The sequence below is a fragment of the Stomoxys calcitrans genome, chromosome 5 (genome assembly GCF_963082655.1).
Source record: "Stomoxys calcitrans chromosome 5, idStoCalc2.1, whole genome shotgun sequence".
Lineage (NCBI taxonomy): Eukaryota > Metazoa > Arthropoda > Insecta > Diptera > Muscidae > Stomoxys > Stomoxys calcitrans.
This window is the reverse complement of record NC_081556.1, coordinates 26451723-26473791: the sequence shown is the minus strand read 5'-3', so window position 1 is coordinate 26473791 and position 22069 is coordinate 26451723. Positions and strand designations below refer to the sequence as shown.

The following is a 22069-nucleotide window of genomic DNA, read 5'->3' as shown; positions in this document are numbered from 1 at the left end:
CCAATATCATATGTATTAATTCATGTTCAGTCGCTTTTTAAAAATTTTTTCTTATTTGTTTCCCTCCCTTTTCCTTGTTTTGAACCCCAAAATAGAGTGTGAAAAATGAACAAACAAAAAATAACTCCTTGCATTAGATGTGTGCTGTATCATAGCAACCACATCATAAAACTCTATATAACATATCAATTCGTCCATGCTGCCGGACAACGGCACCATATGTGTAATAAAACCCAAAAGCAATTTTCGCACGCAAAAATGGATTAAAACAAACGCAGTGGCACTCTAGCGCTGTAGTCCTTGCAGTATTCACTAAGGTAGGCAAAACAAAGCCAAACGTAACACCATAGCTCCCCCCTTGTGCTTCCAAATTCAAAATAATCGAGCCGACATTCGATTTGAGCAAGCATGTGAATGTGGAGTTTGTTTAAGCCATTCTGGCTGGCAGCAATTCATAAACCTCATCTTAGTTAACCTGAAGTCCTACCAAACAAAAAGTGAGTCAGCGACCAAATGTTGAAATCGACGGAAAAAACAGACAATGGATCACATCGAATGTTGGGCACCCTCCACAATGAATGGCGATTATCAAGCTGAAAATTTAAGAACATTTCTTGAATATCTTGTAATCAGAGTAGCATTCATTGAAGTTTTACCTATTATGAAAATTTTATTAAAATTTTGTCTTGAGAATAATTTTAATCGAAGTTTGGTCTTTGAAGAAAATTTCATAGGAATTTTCCCGTTTTTATGAACCAGTACTCAGGGAATGTCCCATAAGAATGCAATCCAATGCATTGGCGAATGAAAATTCAGAAGTTGGAGGGGGAAGAGCGATAAGCGACTATTGAAATTTTTTCTTAAATATCTGGATGTCATTATAGAGGTAAAAACATTCGCCGGAACTCGATTCCTTACACGAACGGTTTGGGCGAAAAAATAATTCTCTCCGTAATGCATAGTCTGGTCTGCTGGCCAATCAACAAACGCATTTCTGACAAACGTCCTAACATTAGGAATAAGAAGACGAATATCAAATGAACACACAAAATGAAAGCACCGATTCACCGATAGCAACCACACATTACAACGATATTCGAGGGATGCAATAGAATTGGATCTCCTGATCTCTGGATCTGGATCTGGATCTAGACCTCTGGATCTGGATCTCTGGTTAAGGTCCAATAACTTCAAGGATGATTTTGAACCCCCGGCCAATACATGTGAGTTGTGTTCCAATTTAGACCCTTTTGAAAGCGGTATGATTTTTGAGAAGATAGAAGACATGAAGTAGTTCTTGCACCACTTAACATTGTGGCTAGACAAATTGCAGCGATCACTACCGTGAAGGCTATGGGAGCCTTCTCTTTGGTCATGTGGTGGCAATGGGCACTGTGATATCCCTGATATAATGTCCGATGTTCTAGGCAGTGTGGATTATATTCTGCCTGAGCCGCTTCTTGATAAAAAGTATTGTACCACTATTCCTCATGCTTTGCTGTAATTGACTAGAACAGACGTCGTCTCAGTCATTGTGTCCGTCATGACAGTCGTCTAATAGCAAAACATGCAGACAGACTGAAAGTTGCCAGTAAAGACTTATGGAGATGCTGCGAGAACATCGAAGAGGAAGGATTATAGAACTTTTGCCCGTGTGTCCCGCACGGGCAGTCATAAGGAGTTCCACTTTAGGTTCTCATTTCTTTGATATCCTGTTTGATTTAGCGGAGTTGAACATTCGCAAGTTTTTGGGTTTTAAAAAAGCGATCTGGATGGTTCAACGGTAGCAACTAGAAGGTTGCTGTGGTATCACAATGGACGAAAACGTCTAAGTGAGTCTATGTAGACTGCCACTTTATCCTAACCTAATGCCTTTTTCGACGCTTCGAACACAAGATTAGCTCACCAAACATCACACTGTATCTTCATTCCCAGAACATCAAGAGCTTCTGGTTGCTCAACATTTATACCGTTGATCGTAATGGGTCAGCGAATTGTTGGTGTGACAACAAATATCACTGAGTCTTTCGGGCATTAAAATCTACTGCATGCATTGAATTCCATTCCATAATCACCCTTTTTTTCGATCTCTCGAGGACTGTAAGTATGAGTGACAGAGATTACTGTTATCCGCAAAAGAGTCCGTCTGTCCGTCCGTCTGTCTGTCGAAAGCACGCTAACTTTTGAAGGAGTAGAGCTAGCCGATTGAAATTTTTCACAAATACTTTTTATTAGTGTAGGTCGGTTGAGATTGTAAATGGGCCAAATCGGTTCATGTTTTGATATAGCTGCCATATAACCGATCTGGGGTTTTGAATTCTTGAGCCTGTGGAGGGCGCAATTCTCATCCGATTTGACTGAAATTTTGCACGTAGTGTTTTGGTATCACTTCCAAAACTTTGTTAAGTATGATTCAAATCGGTCCATGTTTTTAAAAAACTGTCATATAAACAGACCTGGGATTTTGACTTCTTGAGCCAATAGAGCGCTCAATTCTCACCCGATTTGGCTGAAATTTTGCTCGACGTGTTTTGTTACGACTTCAAATAACTGTATAAAAATGGTTCGAATCGGTCCATAACCTAATATAGCTACCATATAAAACGATCTGGGGTCTTGACTTCTAGAACCACTAGAGGATGCAATTATTATCCGATTTGGCTGAAATTTTGCATGAGGTGTTTTGTTATGACTTTCAACAACTGTATTAAGATTGGTTCAAATTGGTCCATAACCTGATATAACTGCCGTATAAACCGATCGTCTACCTGAAATCACGCTACAGTCTTTAAGAATAGAGATATTGAGTTGAAATTTTGCACATATTCTTTCTTTATCCATAAGCAGGTTCAGTTCGAAGATGGGCGATATAGCCCTATCGTGATATAGCCCCCCCCCCCCCCCCCTATATCGTGATATAGCCCCCATATAGACCGATCCGCTGATTTGGGGTCTTAGGCCCATAATAGCCACATTTATAATCTAATTTTGCTGAAATTTGGAACAGTGAGTTGTGTTAGGGCAGTCGACATCCTTCTTCAATTTGGCTCAGATCGATTCAGATTTGGATATAGCTGCCATATAGACCGATCTCTCGATTTAAGGTTTCGGGCCCATAAAAGGCGCATTTATTGTCCGATTTCGCCAAAATAGGGGACATTGAGTTGCGTTAGGCTCCACGACAACTTTCTTCAATTTGGCCCAGATATAGCTGTCATATAGACCGATCTCTCGATTTAAAGTCTTGACCCCATAAAAGGCGCATTTATTGTCCGATTTCGCTGAAATTTGACACATTGACTTATGTAAGGCTTTTCGACATCCGTGATGTTTAAGGTTCAGATCGGTCTATATTTGGATATGTCTACCAAAAAGACCAATATTTTGTTCTACAAAATTGAACAATGACTTGAATTTATTCGACCACTCAATATCCGTGTCAAATGTGGTCCAAATCGGACCATATTTCGATAAAGCTGCTATGGGGGCATAAATTATGCTGTTTTCACCGGATTATGATGAAAGGTGGTGGGTAAACAAAAGTTCGGCCCGCCCGAATTTAACGCCTTTGTAATTTGTTATATATAAGATCTTATTTAAAATATGATTACATCAAAATTTCATCAAAAATTTGTGTCAAAAAAATTAACGCAGGTATAATGTTTTCAAAAACATTTCCTTACGATTTTTTTTTTTTTTTTTGAGGAAATTTCATTAAATTTTAGTATTTGGAGACAATTTGATTAAAATTTTGTCTTAATACAATTGCTTTGAAATTTTGTTCTTTAGAGAAATTTCGATATATGTTCAATCTCTCGTAATGTTACAAATATACTGTCGGCAATAGCATACTCCCCAACCTTTGGTGGAGAGTGTAGAAAAAACTCTTCCCCATAACTCAAAGTGCTACGAAACGATTGTTAAGCCGACTTTGCGTTTAATGAAAGTTTAATGATTTGTTAATTGGATTTTGGTTTTTTTCTTCTCTTCTCTTTGCAGAAGGCCGAAACTGAAAATTCCATTCATTTGGAAGAGAACACAGAACTCAGTCCAACAGTCTACACTAGAAGTGTGCACTTTTTTTGTTCTGACTGTATAAATGGAAAAACAAATACAGACATTATTCATGCTCTACATTTGTTTAGGGAATGAAAGGCAAAAAACAGAAAGAAAAACACAATCGAGGATTCTGCACGGATTTGTGCCCCCATTGAAATAGGTATGTGAGCTTGTGTACGTTTCAGTTTACGCCAATGTGAGTGTGCATTTTTGCAAAGTTTTTTGCAAATTTGGTGAATCCTTAAGGATTTTCCTATATTAATTTGTTTTGTAAATTCCAAATTATGTATATGTTGGCTTTTGTGTTTATTTATTTTTTTTTTTATATGCGAGTTGGGATATTCAAATGAAGTTCATAAAAAAACTGCAAATATTTGTTCAGTGCTTTAATATGAGCGCTGCCTAGACTGTGTTGGGGGCGGAAAAAAGTAGCATGGGATGTTTGTTTTTAGCTTGCATGATTACAATTGGATTTCCTGTTTATTTTTAGGAAAGTTTTCCTTTCACATTTAAATCTTTCAACGTCTTTTTTCGTATTCTCCAAAGCAAACAAATTAAAGAACTTTTCACTTAGGGGAATTATGACAGATTTGTTTGGTAAACATTTTCCTTTTTTTTTGTTGATACAAATTTTTTCAGTGCTCCCAAAGAAAAAGGTCAAAACGATTCAAATCCCAGCTGATGGTTATATTAGTTCCTTTAAACATTATTAAGATTTATGTTGAAGGGAACATAACTGAGACGAGATATGAGTTAAAGTATATGATTGTACTGCCTTCTATCATAGTATGGGGCGGAGTGTACAACTTTCGTCCTTATATTATACTAAAACCCAACATGGTATATTATCGTATAGTCACACTTACCAGAATATTGCAAGTCGATTAGGTGAGGTCTTACCGTCTGTCCCAAAATACCCCATATCCCTATCCCTAATAAATCCCCATATAAACTCCTTTTCGATTTGTCTTCAGAAGCCAAAAATGTTGCCCGTTTTGAACGAAATTTCCTATTTGCAGTATTTGTACACCCTCCAACACATACGGCTTAAACAGGTTCATAAGTAGTTGTAGCTCCCATATAAGACGATGCATCGATTTGACTTCTTGAACCCATAGAAACCTGAATTCTTGTTAGAATATATAGGAGAATTCATGGGCACGGATACTGATGATGACCAGACCTCCCATAGAATAAGGGGTATATTCATTTAGTCATTCCTAGAGATGAGTACCCATCGCTTGGATATTTACCCTGTAGAAACCTTTTTTGAATATTTATTTGGGTATTAACAATTTTGCAAATTTCTTGTGTATAAAAACATTTTCCAAAAAAATTTTTAAATAAATTCGTTTTTTTTTGTATATAAAACTGACCTTCTGATCTCATAAAATCGGAATCTAGTTATATATATCCGCTATATAGACCGATCTCCAGATTAAAGTCTTGAGTCAACAAATTGGTAATTTTTCATCCGATTTCGATGAAATTTGCCACAGTTAGTTCTGATAGACTCCTTCCCATTTCTCTGAAGTGTGGTTTAGATCGGACTATATTTCGATATAGCTGCCATAGACCCACCGTCCGATCTCTCGATATAGGGTTTTGAGGCCATAAGAGATCCATTTATTACCCGAATTTGATGAAATTTATCACAGTGGGTTCTGATAGAACCCTACCCATTCCTGTCAAATGTGGTCCAGGTCGGACCATATTTGGATATAACTGCCATATAGACCGATCTCTAAATATATTGTAGAGGCTATAAAAGGAGCATTTTTTATCCTATTTCGAAGAAATTTGGCACAGCGAGTTCTGGTACCTCTTTGAACCTTTTTGTTGAATATCGTCCAGATCGGACCATATTTGGATATAGCTGCCATATAGACCGTTCTCCCTATATAGGGTATTGAGCTCATAAAATGAGCTTTCTCTTGAATGGCTCACTATATTTGGACATAACTGACATATAGACCGATTGGGCGATTTAGGGTCTGAAGGCCAAAAAAGCTCCATTATATGTGCGATTTCGCTGGAATTTGAAACAGGAAGTTACACAAGGGACCCGATACTCAAACCGAATATGGTGCATATACGACCATATTAACATATAGCTGACATATAGAACGATATGCCTGTTTTGGGTCTTAAACCCGTAACAGGCACATTTTTTTTATCTGATTTGAACAAAATTTGAAAAAGTGCTAGGGCACTGGAGACTATTCTAAATATACGACCCATTGACATACAGATTAAGTGTGAGGCAGCTCCTGCGGCTAAGAGACTTAAGGCGATGGGAGAATGGATTGAGGATGGGAGCAGGTCATACCATCGCGGTATAATCGAGGCGACGATCGGGAACCTGGAAGGAATGGAAGAGGTTTCCGACCGGATGCCTGAAACGACACTGGAGGTGGAGTGCCAGACACTGCTGTCAGCGGCTCACTCTTAGATTGATGGAACCCTAGTATTGCCATCTGGAAAATCATGTTACACGGATGGATCAAAGCTACAGGACAGAGTGTGCCGAGGGGTCTACATTGAGAACCCAAGGACTGAGATCTATTTTCGATTGCCTGACCATAATACGGTCCTGCAGGCGAAGATCTGGGTGATCACGGAATGCTTGTCCATTGTTGTATGTAGGGTATGATCTAAAAGGTCCATCTACCACGCGTATCACTATTCCATCTTGACTGCCAAATGCTCATCGGATCTTATCGGATACCTGCCAATACGGACTCCTGTTGGGCGTTCAGTTTGGTGTTATATATTTTCATCTGCTCTAGGGAAAGTAGGTCTATTGGCACCATATAATGACGTGAATAGCGGGTTCAGACACTGTTCGGTAAGATGACGTAACTCTAAGAGCGACCGTCCTCTGTACCGTCTTAGCTCTGCTCCAAATCTCGTTTCGATATAGAAGAATATTGTTGCAGGTCTCCATCATTAGCTTGCGCTTGCCTGGTAGAGATCCCTTATGTTCGCCAATAATTATCCTAATTAAGCCATAATCTTTGGCGCTTTTGTTGCCGCGTACTACGTCTGGACTGTATTTCATGTATTTTCTAGTGGGTAAGGCGACGTCCTCGATCATATCTATCTCTGTGGGGATGTGTTTCATCGTGTGCAGAAGTAGGTCAGTCTTTTGCATTGCCAGCTGCAGCCCGTGGGATTTCAACCAATGTAAATTTCTGATCATGGTCTGCTGTAGTCTTTGCTGCGTCTCGGCCGTATTTCTTGCTGTGATCACAATGTCGTCTGCGTATCCAACCAGAACTGTATTTACTGCTATTTCCATACCCAGTATTCCGTCGTAGATGACGTCCCAGAGGTCGGGCCCAAGTATGGAATCTTGTGCATACCTCCTCATCGGTGATGTCTAGAAGAGCACCCTGTGTCTCAGATCGCCTCTAAAAGAGAGAAACTTTGTTCAGATAAGTTTGTATGCCCGACCTCTCGATTTTACTTTTCAAATCATTAAAGCATATTTTTGATCAGATTTCGATGATATTTGAAACAATGGATTTCATGGGACTCCACTATATCCATACCGTTTATGTTCCTTATCGGACCGCCTATTTAAGAGATTGCGGCTATAGAAACCGCATGTATTAATCGATTTATTGAAATAAAGTACATTGAGTTGTTTTGTATACCTCGACATACGCATCGAAAAATGGTTCTGATCAAATCATATTTGGATGTAGCTGCCTTTCAGACTGATCTCCTGCGGTAAATCTTTGATTTCGCAAACATCAGCATCTTTGCACGATTTGGTTTGGATACTAAAGTTAAGATTGTCATGTCCGCCTTTAAGGCTGGCTTAACAGCCTGGTTTACCTTCCCTGTATATCATAAAAATATCACGAGGTCAGCAAGCGATATCCCCTCACTAATCCTGCCCACATATCGGTGACTTGATATTTTTGCCGCTCTTTTGACATTTCTCTTCAATAAGGTTCGTCATTTCATGATGGAAAGATATACGAATCAACAACCAGTCGAAATTATTAAAATTTATTACCGAAATTCGGAGTCAGTAACCTCAACGTTAAGAGCGCACAGACACAGTACCAAATGTTCCGGTACCAGTGAGACAAAGAAGGATCGACAATATTGCTGCCGCTGAGGTTTCAGTTGAAAAAAAACCCAATTGTGTCTTTCACACGTAGTTCTCAAGCGTTGTTCATCTCTGTGATGTGGTGTGATGTGAATCCTTAGTAAATTGGGTTCATCTTAAGCGATGAGGCTCATTTCTGGCTGAATGGCTTCGCCAATAAGCAAAATATGCATTATTGGTCAGACAGCAATCCATACGTTCTCCATGGGACATGATTGCATACCGAAAAAAATCCGTTTCGATGCGGCTTATGGGTCGGCGGCGTCATTGGGCCGTACTTCATCCGTGATGATCAAGACCGGCACGTCATTGGGCCGTACTACACACAAACCAAACAGCGAATGTCATAATCAATTTATTGGAAACTAAGTTTGGAGAACGTGTTGTCACACATGTGATGTGAATCCTTAGTAAATTGGGTTTATCTTAAGCGATGAGGCTCATTTCTGGCTGAATGGCTTCGCCATTAAGCGAAATACGTATTATTGGTCAGACAGCAATCCACACGTACTCCATGGGTCATCATTGTATTCGGAAAAAAAATTCCGTTTTGATGCGGCTTATGGATCGGCGGCGTCATTGGGCCGTACTTCTTCCGTGATGATCAAGACCGGCACGTTAGTGTACCTTACTACACTCAAACCAAACAGCGAATGTCATAATCAATTTATTGGAAACTAAGTTTGGAGAACGTGTTGTCACACAAAATGGTCCAGTCGATTGGCCGCCTCAGTCGTGCGATTTGACGCTGTAGACTATTTTCTGTGGGTTCAGCGTCTGGACCCGTGGTGGAAATCGAGTTCCATACATAATGGCATCTAATGACTTTCAAAAAAGTAAAGAATTTCATTGATATCCAAAACCGTTTGTGTTTTATTTATAAAAACTTTTGTAGCGCTCTTAATGAGAAACCCGATAGATGGCCTTAAGAAGGACAGAATCACTGTTTAAAAATATCAAAAGTTCAATAAACACTCACATCTGTCCCATATATTTTATGGGGTACTTCAGAAAGAATATATGAAGACGGTGGAGGCATCCTTTGGAGGCCACCGTTGCGCAGAGGTTAGCATGTCCGCCTATGACGCTGAACGCCTGGGTTCGAATCCTGGCGCGAACATCAGAAAAAATTTGCAGCGATGGTTTTCCCCTCCTAATGCTGGCAACATTTGTGAGGTACTATGCCATGTAAAACTTCTCTCCAAAGAGGTGTCGTACTGCGGCACGCCGTTCGGACTCTGCTATAAAAAGGAGGCCCTTTATCATTGAGCTTAAACTTGAATCGAACTTCACTCATTGATATGTGAGAAGTTTGCCCCTGTTCCTTAGTGGAATGTTCATGGGCAAAATTTGCAATTTTTGGATGCATCCTTTGTCAAACTTCTAGAAGTTGCAAGGTTATCCTCTTCAAAGATTCGTGTTAGAAGGCATACGGTTCTTCTATTAGAAGGCTTCAAAGCACTGTTATCAGGCCTGGTTTAAGCAGATATTACCCAGATATTGTCCCACTGGGAAGTGGTGTCGCTACGCCGTTTGGAGGAGGCTCCTTATCATTGAGAAGGAGGCTCATTATCATTCATGAGTTAAAAACGGACGGCACTCATTGATATGAGAGAAGTATCCCCTGTTCCTTTAACGGAATGTTAATGGGGAATTAAGTGGTATTTAGTTAGTTCTTGTTGCAGCAGTTTGTTGTGTTCTGTCTTTGCACTGGTAGGATCTTTGTCTCCTGATGGAGTTAGTATATCATAAAAGCACATCGAAATTTCTCAAGGGGTAATTAAACATATTTTTATTATTATTTACATAGGAAAATTTCTATAAAATATTAACATATATATTTTTTATATCTTTCACCCATTTCTTATTAATTGCCCTCTATGGCATGAGCCATGCATACTTCAAATTTGAAAACATGCTCACAAGGATCTGCATCGGTAATTGCTCGGCACTTGGCTATGGCTGGCTTTACCTTGTCCTTTTTATCGGTAAATCTTGATTCCATGAATTTAATAAATGGTTCAACTATTGGATCACCATTGGCATCAATAATGCCAAGTTGTTTATAGAAGCATAGCTGGAAACATCTCATGTTGTGGGAGAAATCCTTTTCGTCAATTTTCTCCATTTCATCGGCCAATAAAACTTTTTTTTCCTCTGGACTAATGCCCGATTCCTTGACACATACTTCAGCTACTTTGCCCAGCGCGGCGGTATCTAAACCTGAAACCTGGCAGGGAATAAAATCACTGTATCAGTTGATAATTTTAGATTAAGGGATTCACTCACCATTGGCAACTGTAAGCAACCAAGTAGAACAAGTAGACCTAAACCCAACTGACGAATAGTATCACTCATTGTTATTATAGGTTGTAAACTTTAATAACGAATAATGACTTGCAAAAGCTGTGACAGGTCTTTAAATACTAATAGGAAAAGGTTGGAAACAAAAAATTAACAACTTGCCTAAACATAAAACAAAATTGGAAAATAAGTTTCCGTTTTCTGCAATTATCAAAACAAATATTATTTATGACAATTATCTTAGCACAGTGGGATGGAAGGCAGTATATTTCATGTGAAAAATTTCAGACAAATCGGATAAGAACTGCGCCCTCTAGAGGCTCAAGAAGTCTAATTGAGAGATCGGTTTATACGGCGGTTATATCAAAAAATTGACCGATTTGACCCATTTACAATTCCAATTGACCTATACCAATAATAAATATGTGTGCAAATCTTCAAGCGCCTAGCTTCACTCCTTCGAATGTGTTTTCGACAGACAGACTGGCAGATAGACCGACGGACAGACGGACGAACATGGATAGATCGATTTAAAATGTCATGACGATCACGAATATATTATGAGGTCTTAGACTAATATTTCGAGGTGTAACAAATGGAATGACGAAATTAGTATACCCCAATCCTATGGTGTAGGGTATAAAAAACCCACGGCTTGGCTCCAACCGCATTTTTATACCCACCACCCAAGGATGGGGGTATATTCATTTTGTCATTCCATTTGCAACACATCGAAATATCCATTTCCGACCCTATAAAGTATATATATATTCTTGATCAGCGTAAAAATCTAAGACGATATAGACATGTCCGTCCGTCTGTCAGTCTGTCTGTTGAAATCACTCTACAGTCTTTAAAAATTGAGATATTGAGCTGAAATTTTGCACAAATTCTTTTTTTGTCCATAAGCAGGTTAAGTTCGAAGATGAGCTATATCGGACTATATCTTGATATAGCCCCCATATAGACCGATCCTCCGATTTCGGGTCTTAGACCCACAAAAGCCGTATTTAGTATCCGATTTTGATGAAATTCGGGACAGTGAATTGTGTTAGGCCCATCGACATCCTTCGTCAATTTGGCCCAGATCGGTCCAGATTTGGATATAGCTGCCATATAGACCGATCCTCCGATTTAGTTTCTTAAACCCATAAAAGCCACATTTATTATCCGATTTTGATGAAATTCGGGACAGTGAGTTGTCTTAGGCCCTTCGACATCTTTCTTCAATTTGGCCCAGATCGGTTTAGATTTGGATATAGCTGCCATTAGACCGATTTCTTGATTTATGGTTTTGTGCCCATAAGATGCTCATTTATTGTCCGATGTCGCCGCGATTTGGGACAGTGAGTTAAGTTAAACCCCTTGACATACTTCTGCAATATCGCACAGATCGGTCCAGATTTGGATATAGCTGCCATATAGACCGATATCTAGGTTTTAGGTTTTGGGGTCATAACAGACGCATTTATTGTCCTATGTCACTGAAATTTGAGACAGTGAGTTTAGTTAGGCTTTTCGACGTCCTTCCTCATAGCTGCCATATAGACCGATCTCTCAATTTAAGGTTTTGGGCCCATAAATCAGACAATAAATGCCTCTTATTGTCCGATTTCGCCGAAAATTGGGACAGTGCTTTGAGTTAGGCTCTTCGACATTTTTATGCAACTTAGCCCAAATCGGTACCCTAGGTGGTGGGTATCCAAAGTTCGGCCTGGCCGAACTTAACGCCTTTTTACTTGTTGAAGAAGCAACTGCCTATCCCACACTCACAGACAATGTGGAAATATATACCTTCTCTGTCGCTTTTACTAACTGAAGTCCATATTTGTTCCACTGTTCTATGTTCAATTAAAATAACAAAAATTAATGAACATTTCAAGTGCAATTATAACCAAACATGGTTTGAATACATTTCATTTTAAACAAAAAATTTTAATCGTTAATCATTTACTGTGACAATTAACACATACTTTAGGCCTTAGAGGAAGATCATATCTATTACAGTTGAAAATTTTCAATTAATTTTGGGAAATTGTTAGTGCCAGACGTAAATATTTAAAAAAAACAGTTTATAGAGGGCAGCATGAGCATCTAAGGTTTAAGGGCGATGCCAGCAAATGCACGGTTTATCGAAATCTAACTCGATTTTGAAGGACTTCGGTATAGGTAAACAGAAGGTTAATTTACAATCCTTATTAAATTTCGTACATAGCCGTGTAAATTGAAATGACTACCTCCTTATAAACAAAAATCGTGCGATGCAAAAAAATCGGAGCTACATCTTAATCTAAGCCAAATTTGATAAAATGAAAAAGATTTTTCCTTATGGGAAAAATGGATCAATCCATACTTAATTTTGTGAAGATCGTTTGAATTATTACAGAATATAACGAATATGACCACATCATGTATAAAAAAAAACAAGTTTTTAGAAATTTTTTTGAAACACCATGTCGTTTCTTAGATCCTTCCAAAATAGGTTATTAAACGAAACACAGTGGGCCAAATGGCAAAAAAATTGGAAATAAGTCTACAACTTTTTATCTGTTGATTTTAGCCATACAAAATGTTCTAGACATTTGTAGAGGAGGACATAGGCTTTCAGAAAAGTGCTGTTGTTGGTCCATATCTTTAATACAGGGTGAGCTACAGGGTGTGAAAGTTGACCACTTTTGACTTCTCCAAGCTTCTGGGGGCCATAACTTTTGATCTACTCAACCGATTTACATGATTTAGGACTCTAGAGAAAGAGCTTGACAAGATCTAAAAAACTTATGCATAAAGTACCATGCCATCGTGTACTGTTAAGGAGTTATGAATTGTTTAATTTTAAAATATGAAAATTTGGCCTTGGTTTTTTTCAGTGTTTTTTTAATAACTCCGTCAATTTTAAAGCTATAAACTTCATACTTCACACAAATTATGCCAGCATATGTGTGCATAAAATACAAAAGGAATCACGTGAATATCTTTGGCGGTTTAAAAATGGCATCGTTTTCAATATGAAAAATATTTTTTTTGTCAAAAAATTGCAAAATTTTTCAAAAAAGATACTCCCATTTCCTTTAAGTTTTCGCAAACTTTGGCCGTCAAAGCATTATCATTTCTTTCCATTTTCACAAAGTCGAGGTATTAAGAAAAGTTTTAAGTGCTAATTTGGCTAATTTCGATATCAAACAACACCGTTATCTTAAGACCAAAATGGCCAATTTTTTTACTAAACTTCAAAAGTTTCTCACTGGAAAAAAAGTTCCACGGGGATTTTTTCGCTTTTTTTGAACTTAAATGAAAGCTTAAAATGTTCCCAACATTTTAAGGTATGTCTCGCCATATCCTAGCCATAAATGAGATCGTAGCGATCAAAATACTGAAAAAAGTCAATTTTCAAGTAGTGCTATATTCATTGCTAAAAAACAAGTATTACGTCACATTTTATTGCAAAGATGTTAAATAAACTTTTATTTGGTAACACTTCTTCTACAAAACACAAAAAGAATCATGGAAATATCTCTATTCTATTCCATTTTATGGAACCGGCAATAAAAAAGTCAATTTTTCAAAAAAGTCGAATTTCCCAAATTTTGTTTTTGTTGTCCTAATTGCACATGACACACTATAGCCATATTTACGCAACATACCTTATCGTAAAGGAAATTTTCATACCTTTCCAACGATGTATAAAACATTTCTCAACTCGGATTCTATCTACTCTAAAATTCATTTACACTTCATTAAACTCTATATAAAAATGTCTATTTGTGAAATGGAACCTTATATGGGGCCTACACTAAAACATTGATAGATTTGCCCAGGGTTTACAATACAAATGTGTTAGAATAAAAAAAGGTCTCCTGCCAAAGTTTAAAAAAATTGGAATAAAAATATGTGTTTTAGAGCGAAAACACTTCGCATCGGCGTGCGTTTATATGTATATTAGCTACTCCCAAAATAAAAAAGCATTTTAGTTTTGTATTATTTGATTTTATTCTCTACCAAATAATCTAAGGTATCAAAATTTAAAAGCTCTTTAATTTGAATGGCATCGGGATCGTCCTTATCTATATCGTCACATATTTTTGGTAGCCATTTAGTTCTGATGCTGTATAGTACCGGATCAGACGATAACAATAAATATTGAAGTAAATCATAATTTTGGTTAAATTTGGTGCTCTTTCGGGTATTGAAAAGCCGGAACTGTTTAACATCTCTATTACGGGATTCCTGAGCTTCTTCTGTAAGTTCTCCTAACGGAAGTATGTTGTATTCCACAATTTCCTTGCCATGATGTAAGACTTTATGTACTGTCGGTGTTAAAGCTTTCCACGAATATAAATCAGATAAAATGTTTTTTGTGTCATTACTATAAGCTTCAAATTTGGTTGAATTTATCATCTTTTTGCTATTGATTACAGCCAAAATCACTTTGAATCGTCTTAGCAAGTGTTCATCAAGACCGGTTATTTTAGATGTCGATACGGGGTCCTCAAAAAACCGCCTTGCCGAGTTGCCATCATTTGTGCTTCCGTATCCGTAAAGAGGTTTATCTATTATAAGTCCCTTTTGTTTAAACTCCAACTGGATTCGATTCTTCTCTTCCTGCCTCATTTTGTGAAGATCTTGGTTGTTTCTAGCAGAGACATCGCGGTTTCCAGGGCTAGTCCGATATTTAAGGTCATACGATAAATGCAAACAATACTCCATGAATCGAATTCTACAGTGCAGGGGCGAAATACCGAAATTGAGCGCATTTTCGTTTACTAAATTTTCATCAGACTTGTCCTCGAATTGCCCATTCTTCTTGCCACAAATATTGCATCTCCAATTGGACATAACGCCAGTTAATGCGTTTGCCACCTTTCCATCGATCATAGTGAGTTGTAGTTGAAACGAAACTTTTATATTTCTTCCCAATTGGTTTATAACAATCATGGGTAATGCAGCAATTTCTTCCTTTATTTCGTTCACCAAAGATCGTGTTGTGTTCCGGTCTTCCTTTGTATACTCAAACCGAATTGGGCGACATAAATATTTTGACCCAGGTGTTCTATTTATCCATATATCTTGAAATGCATTTTCTTTCGATGATGAAGATTGGTCCTTGTACAATCTCATTCTCAATGGTACTAATGATGCCATGAAAATTGATGCGAAGTTGGTATCTATTTCTGTTTGTTGCTTATATTCGGAAAATCCAGATGATCCATCACAACCCCATTTGCTGATCAAAACCACTTCGGAATTATTACATGTGTTCAACTGTTCTTCAGTAAAATTAGAAATAATTCTAACAGCTGTATTTTCAACAAGATCAGCAAGTTTCACTCTTGCTTTTAATTCGTCCACGTATATATTTGATGGCACCATTTTCGTCCTGGTGTTGTACAATTTATGTTTTGAGGGTAAACAACCCCATCCTTTTTCACGAAGAGCCTTCCTCATTGTTGAGTATTTGTTTCTTGAGAGGCCTAGGTTCAAAATCAGGGCCAGTGCATCTTCCTCCGTGAATTCTGTAGTCGATTTTGGAGTTGGAATACTTTCTACCATTCTCTTTACCCTTTTCGGAGATGCTAATGGTAAAACATCGACAATTCGTCCAACATTTTTTGGTTGTGTTTTTAACAATGCTGTTTTGAACGTATCTTTTATTAAATTTGGCGGATGTGCCGCCAATAGTTCCTCTTGTTTTTTCTTTTTGGTTTTCTCCGTAACTTCGTCGTATGCTTTGCTAGGCCGGCCGGGAATCAGCGGTTTAATTTCAATAAGTAGATCCGATTTCAGCCACTTCTCATACATTTTGAAAAACTTGATTTTTGCGAATGAACATTCTGGCAACCTTCTCTCAAATGATTTGTAGAATTTTTCAAGTTTGTCTAAAGCGTCTTTATTTAGCCTTATTCCATATATGTGGTCCAAAGTGTAAACAAGTTCCTTAAATGACTCCGTGTATGATTTGGAATCATTTTTGATGTCCCATACAATTTTCGAAAGAGTGGAATACTTCAGTATGACTTCCATAACTTATAAATGTCCTTTACGCCTCTACAAAATATAATGAAGAAAATTTGGATTTTGTTCAAATATTTATGCAATATATTCACAATTAATGACCCATTTCAGGTATCAGACGCAATCGTAAAAAGGGGTCCAAAGTGCCTCTTTTTACTTACTCTTCTATAATTATTTACCTGGACTCGAATTTGGTTAAAAAAAATGACAATGAATTTTTTATGGGTAGGTTTTTTCACATTCATTGATACGGTGGATTTCCTGGGAATTCGACATAGCGAAACAGGTAACATTTGTCTGCATCAAATCTTAACACAAATATATATATATATGCAGGTATATTTCTAGGTTACTTTTTATTCAAAAATCATCAGCTTACATTAAAAATAGATGTAGGTACTATACAAACGCACGCCGATGCGAAGTGTTTTCGCTCTAAAACACATATTTTTATTCCAATTTTTTTAAACTTTGGCAGGAGACCTTTTTTTATTCTAACACATTTGTATTGTAAACCCTGGGCAAATCTATCAATGTTTTAGTGTAGGCCCCATATAAGGTTCCATTTCACAAATAGACATTTTTATATAGAGTTTAATGAAGTGTAAATGAATTTTAGAGTAGATAGAATCCGAGTTGAGAAATGTTTTATACATCGTTGGAAAGGTATGAAAATTTCCTTTACGATAAGGTATGTTGCGTAAATATGGCTATAGTGTGTCATGTGCAATTAGGACAACAAAAACAAAATTTGGGAAATTCGACTTTTTTGAAAAATTGACTTTTTTATTGCCGGTTCCATAAAATGGAATAGAATAGAGATATTTCCATGATTCTTTTTGTGTTTTGTAGAAGAAGTGTTACCAAATAAAAGTTTATTTAACATCTTTGCAATAAAATGTGACGTAATACTTGTTTTTTAGCAATGAATATAGCACTACTTGAAAATTGACTTTTTTCAGTATTTTGATCGCTACGATCTCATTTATGGCTAGGATATGGCGAGACATACCTTAAAATGTTGGGAACATTTTAAGCTTTCATTTAAGTTCAAAAAAAGCGAAAAAATCCCCGTGGAACTTTTTTTCCAGTGAGAAACTTTTGAAGTTTAGTAAAAAAATTGGCCATTTTGGTCTTAAGATAACGGTGTTGTTTGATATCGAAATTAGCCAAATTAGCACTTAAAACTTTTCTTAATACCTCGACTTTGTGAAAATGGAAAGAAATGATAATGCTTTGACGGCCAAAGTTTGCGAAAACTTAAAGGAAATGGGAGTATCTTTTTTGAAAAATTTTGCAATTTTTTGACAAAAAAAATATTTTTCATATTGAAAACGATGCCATTTTTAAACCGCCAAAGATATTCACGTGATTCCTTTTGTATTTTATGCACACATATGCTGGCATAATTTGTGTGAAGTATGAAGTTTATAGCTTTAAAATTGACGGAGTTATTAAAAAAACACTGAAAAAAACCAAGGCCAAATTTTCATATTTTAAAATTAAACAATTCATAACTCCTTAACAGTACACGATGGCATGGTACTTTATGCATAAGTTTTTTAGATCTTGTCAAGCTCTTTCTCTAGAGTCCTAAATCATGTAAATCGGTTGAGTAGATCAAAAGTTATGGCCCCCAGAAGCTTGGAGAAGTCAAAAGTGGTCAACTTTCACACCCTGTAGCTCACCCTGTATTAAAGATATGGACCAACAACAGCACTTTTCTGAAAGCCTATGTCCTCCTCTACAAATGTCTAGAACATTTTGTATGGCTAAAATCAACAGATAAAAAGTTGTAGACTTATTTCCAATTTTTTTGCCATTTGGCCCACTGTGCGAAACAACTCTTATAAAAAACGAACGTATGCGAGAAATATTCTTTAATCACTGAAGATGAAAACTTCAATCGAAAAAATTTTCTTTAAGAACATTTTAATTATTAGAGTGTTTTTTCAAGTGCATATTCATAAGCAGTGATGAAACTATCACACATTTGTCTACTACGATACTTCGAACCCTGCGGGCGTATTTGGTGTTCGTAAACCAAGTAAAGAAAGGCTAAAGTCGGGAGGATACATATATAGGGTAGCTTTATCCAAATCTGATCCGATTTTTATGAAACTTGGAGATATGTTCAGTTCAGTTAAAAAAACAATCCGTGCAACATTTTGTGCAGATCGCTTGAAATTGTATTTACTACGGCCATTTAATTGTAAATCGGGCAATACATTCATATGGGAGCTATCTCCAAATCTGAACCGATTTTGATGATATTAAGCAGTTATGGTAAGATCAATATCGAAACTATAAGTTCCAAATTTTGTGCAGAGCGGGTGAAAATTGTAGTAACTACGGTCATTTAAGTGCAAATCGGACGAACATATATATGGGAGCTATATCTAATTCTGCACCTATTTTTTCAGAATCAGTAGCGTTCGTCCTTAGTGACCCAATACGAGCTGTACCTTGATTTCAAGAATACATGCCTTCAAAGACGAACAGACGGCCAGATGGACATGGCTAAATCGAATACATATAAATGGGTCTAGCTCTTCTCCTTCTTAGCGTTGCAAACAAATGCACAGTGGTGGTGAAGGGTATAAATAGGGACACGCCTTTCATAAGAATACTAGTAAAACGGTGCTACGTTCGGCCGAGCCGTATCTTGGAAACCCACCACCATAGATTCTGCTAAAAAACCAGTAAGGAAAGGCAAAATTCGGGCGGAGACGACTAAATAATAACCTTCACCACCGAGTCTACGTAATACTTTTAATATATAGCACTTATATCCAAATCTAGTCAGAGTTTAATTTGCATACATATTGAAATATCGAAAAGAACCTTGTACGATTTTCTTACAATGGTACGAAAATTGTGGCTTTTACAGCCTGACAAATCGAAACGCATAAAAGATATATATATGGGAGTTTTATCTAAATCTGATTCGATTTTATTGAGATTTCGCCCACGTATTGGGATGTCAATTAAACCAACTCATGAAAAATTTTGTAGAGATCGGACCAAAATAGTGGCTTCTACAGCCTTAAAAGGCCATATCAGATGAAAAATTTATGAAACTCTGCACACATATGAGGATGTTGAATAAAATGCTCAATGCCAAATTTTATAAGGATGGGACCAAAATTGTGGCTTCTACAGCCTCAAAAGGCCATATCGGACGAAATATATATACGGGAGCTATATCTTAATGTTGTCCGATTTTTATGGAACTTTGCACACATATGAGAACGTTGAGAAGGTTGTATGCGAACTCAAGGCACATTCTTGCAAACGCAAATTTGCCCATGAACATTCCATTAAGGAACAAGGGCAAACTTGCCCTTGTTCCTCCGTTTTGTAGCCGAGTCCGAACAGCTTGCCGTAATGTGACACCTCTTTGTGGGGAAATTTTTACATGGCTGCCATACCAAATGGTACAGTATCTCACAAATGTCGCTAGCATTACGAGGGGATAACAACTGCTGAAATTTTTTCGGATGTTCTCGCCAGGATTCGAACCCAGGAGTTTAGCGTTATATCTTATGGGGGATCCTGATCATGAGAAGACAAGACTATTACTGAAAAGAAGTAAAAAGGAATTTAGAATGGCTTTCGATGTCATATAGTTCCGCGACACATAGCACGACGAGCTCACTTTTACCAATATTGGCGCGGCAAGTTCTTTATGACGTTCAACAATTGTGCCAAGTACGGTCCAAACCGCTACAGCCCCTACAGGCCACAATTTTGTCTCATTTGCCTGAAATTTTGCATGTTGTGTTCTGTTATGACTTCCAACAACTGTGCCAAGCACGTCCAAAATCAGTCTAAAGCGTGATATAGCTCCCATGTAATCTGGTCTCTCGATCTTCCTTGTTCGTTTCTTAGAAGCTTTAATTTTTGCAGGTTTGACAAAAGTTTGCTATGTAGAATAAAATTATGCCCTAATTTACTTCTCATTTAATTTTGTATACATTTTTAGCAGAATCCATGGTGGTGGGTTCCCAATACTCGGCCCGGCCCCGCACGCTTTTACTTTTTGAATTTACCAACATTTATTTTGTTTTCAATTCACTTCCACTTACAATTTGATGTTCAATGCTTTCATTTTGGAATCCTTTTAAAATCTTTTAATTCTGGTTAAATTTATTCCCATACAACACTGATTTCAATTAATTCTTGTTATGGACATATCTAAACATCCCATTTATCTCCCTCAATGGTATGAGCCATACACATTTCGAATTTGAAAACATGTTCGCAGGGATCAGCTTCGACTACTTTTCTGCATTTTACCAAAGCCGGCATTATCTTGTCCTTTTTCTGCGAAAAGCGTATTTCCATGAAGTTCATAAAGGGTTTTTCTATTGGACCACCATCGGCATCTATGACGCCAACACTCCTATGGAAACAAAGCAAAAAGCATTTCATTTCATGAGAAAAATGATCTTCACCCAAAAGTTCAAATGCATCGGCCATTATAAGATTGGTCTGTTCCTTGTTGATGCCTGTTTCCTTAGTGCATTCATCTACAGCTTTGTTGACGATGGCAGCTATTCTTTCATCATCACCCTTGACCTGAGGGGAGGAAAAATACATATGTATGTATATTAAGTTGTATATTTAAAAAAATTCACAAATTATTCATTACCAAGGACAATTGTAAGCAGCCATATATAAAAGTGAGACCCAGAACGAATTGCTGAGAGATTTTCCTCATTGTTGCGGCAAGTTGAAAATTTGGAGTGATGATCTGTTGTTGCTGTTTCGAGTTTTAAATACTTTTTTGATGTCGCCAAATTATAGAGTAACACTCTTGATAGAATTCAAAAACAATAAAAAGGGCAAGTCACTTCCTTTCCATTAGCATAGACCTGTTATTAAAAAGCTTATGTGACAAAATTTCTACGATGTTTATAATCTCAAATAAAGAATGTTAAAGTTCATTAAAAATAGATGGAATCGCAATTACGCAAATGAAATCGCCTTAATTAATGTAAATTGGGTGATACTAAAGCCAGTCTTTGCAAAATGCTGCATTGTATGCTAGTGGGAGCTACTTTTTGTAGATTGTCATTACTTATATACTTAGTGGACCACCAGGTACACAGAGAAAAATATGAATTTGTTCATAATTTATTTTTTACATAATGTGTGTGGATCGAACTTACAATACATGAAAAATGTCCGCCATTGATGCGAAAGCCGGCACTTTTTCGAAAATATGAAAAAATTTCTAAAATCCAAAATCATTTTCTTTTTATACCCTCCACCATAGGTTGGGGGTATACTAATTTCGCCATTCTGTTTGTAACTACTCGAAATATTCGTCTGAGACCCCATAAAGTATTGTATATAAATATATTCTTGATCGTCGTGACATTTTAAAAATTTTTCATCGGTGGTGAACTTGAGTCGGACTGCGCTCATTGATATGTGAGAAGTTTGCCCTGTTCCTTAGTGGAATGTTCATGGGCACAATTTGCAATTTGCTTCAAATTTTGCACAAATACTTCTTATTAGTGTTGGTCAGTTGGAATTGTAAATGGGCTATATCGGTCCACGTTTTTA

At 37.2% G+C, this 22069-nt stretch overlaps 2 protein-coding genes across 2 annotated transcripts; both read right to left on the bottom strand.

The window, feature by feature from the left end:
• Positions 1-9947: 9947 nt before the first annotated feature.
• On the bottom strand, positions 9948-10572 carry LOC106088809 (uncharacterized). Its single transcript, XM_013254499.2, has 2 exons — positions 10472-10572; positions 9948-10412 (listed from the first exon to the last, which is right to left on the bottom strand). The coding sequence occupies exons 1-2, from the start codon at positions 10538-10540 to the stop codon at positions 10050-10052; spliced, it is 432 nt and encodes a 143-aa protein (XP_013109953.2). The 5' UTR covers positions 10541-10572; the 3' UTR covers positions 9948-10049.
• A 9959-nt stretch (positions 10573-20531) lies between these two features.
• LOC106088808 (uncharacterized) lies at positions 20532-21251 on the bottom strand. Its single transcript, XM_013254498.2, has 2 exons — positions 21150-21251; positions 20532-21076 (listed from the first exon to the last, which is right to left on the bottom strand). The coding sequence occupies exons 1-2, from the start codon at positions 21216-21218 to the stop codon at positions 20693-20695; spliced, it is 453 nt and encodes a 150-aa protein (XP_013109952.2). The 5' UTR covers positions 21219-21251; the 3' UTR covers positions 20532-20692.
• Positions 21252-22069: the final 818 nt, after the last annotated feature.

Excerpts from the sequence above, each read along its gene's own strand:
- LOC106088809 (XM_013254499.2), bottom strand. The coding sequence starts at position 10,540 with ATGAGTGATACTATTCGTCAGTTGGGTTTAGGTCTACTTGTTCTACTT. Across the intron at positions 10,413-10,471 it reads GTTGCTTACAGTTGCCAATG|GTTTCAGGTTTAGATACCGC; the intron begins GTGAGTGAATCC and ends ATTCCCTGCCAG.
- LOC106088808 (XM_013254498.2), bottom strand. The coding sequence starts at position 21,218 with ATGAGGAAAATCTCTCAGCAATTCGTTCTGGGTCTCACTTTTATATAT. Across the intron at positions 21,077-21,149 it reads GCTGCTTACAATTGTCCTTG|GTCAAGGGTGATGATGAAAG; the intron begins GTAATGAATAAT and ends TCCTCCCCTCAG.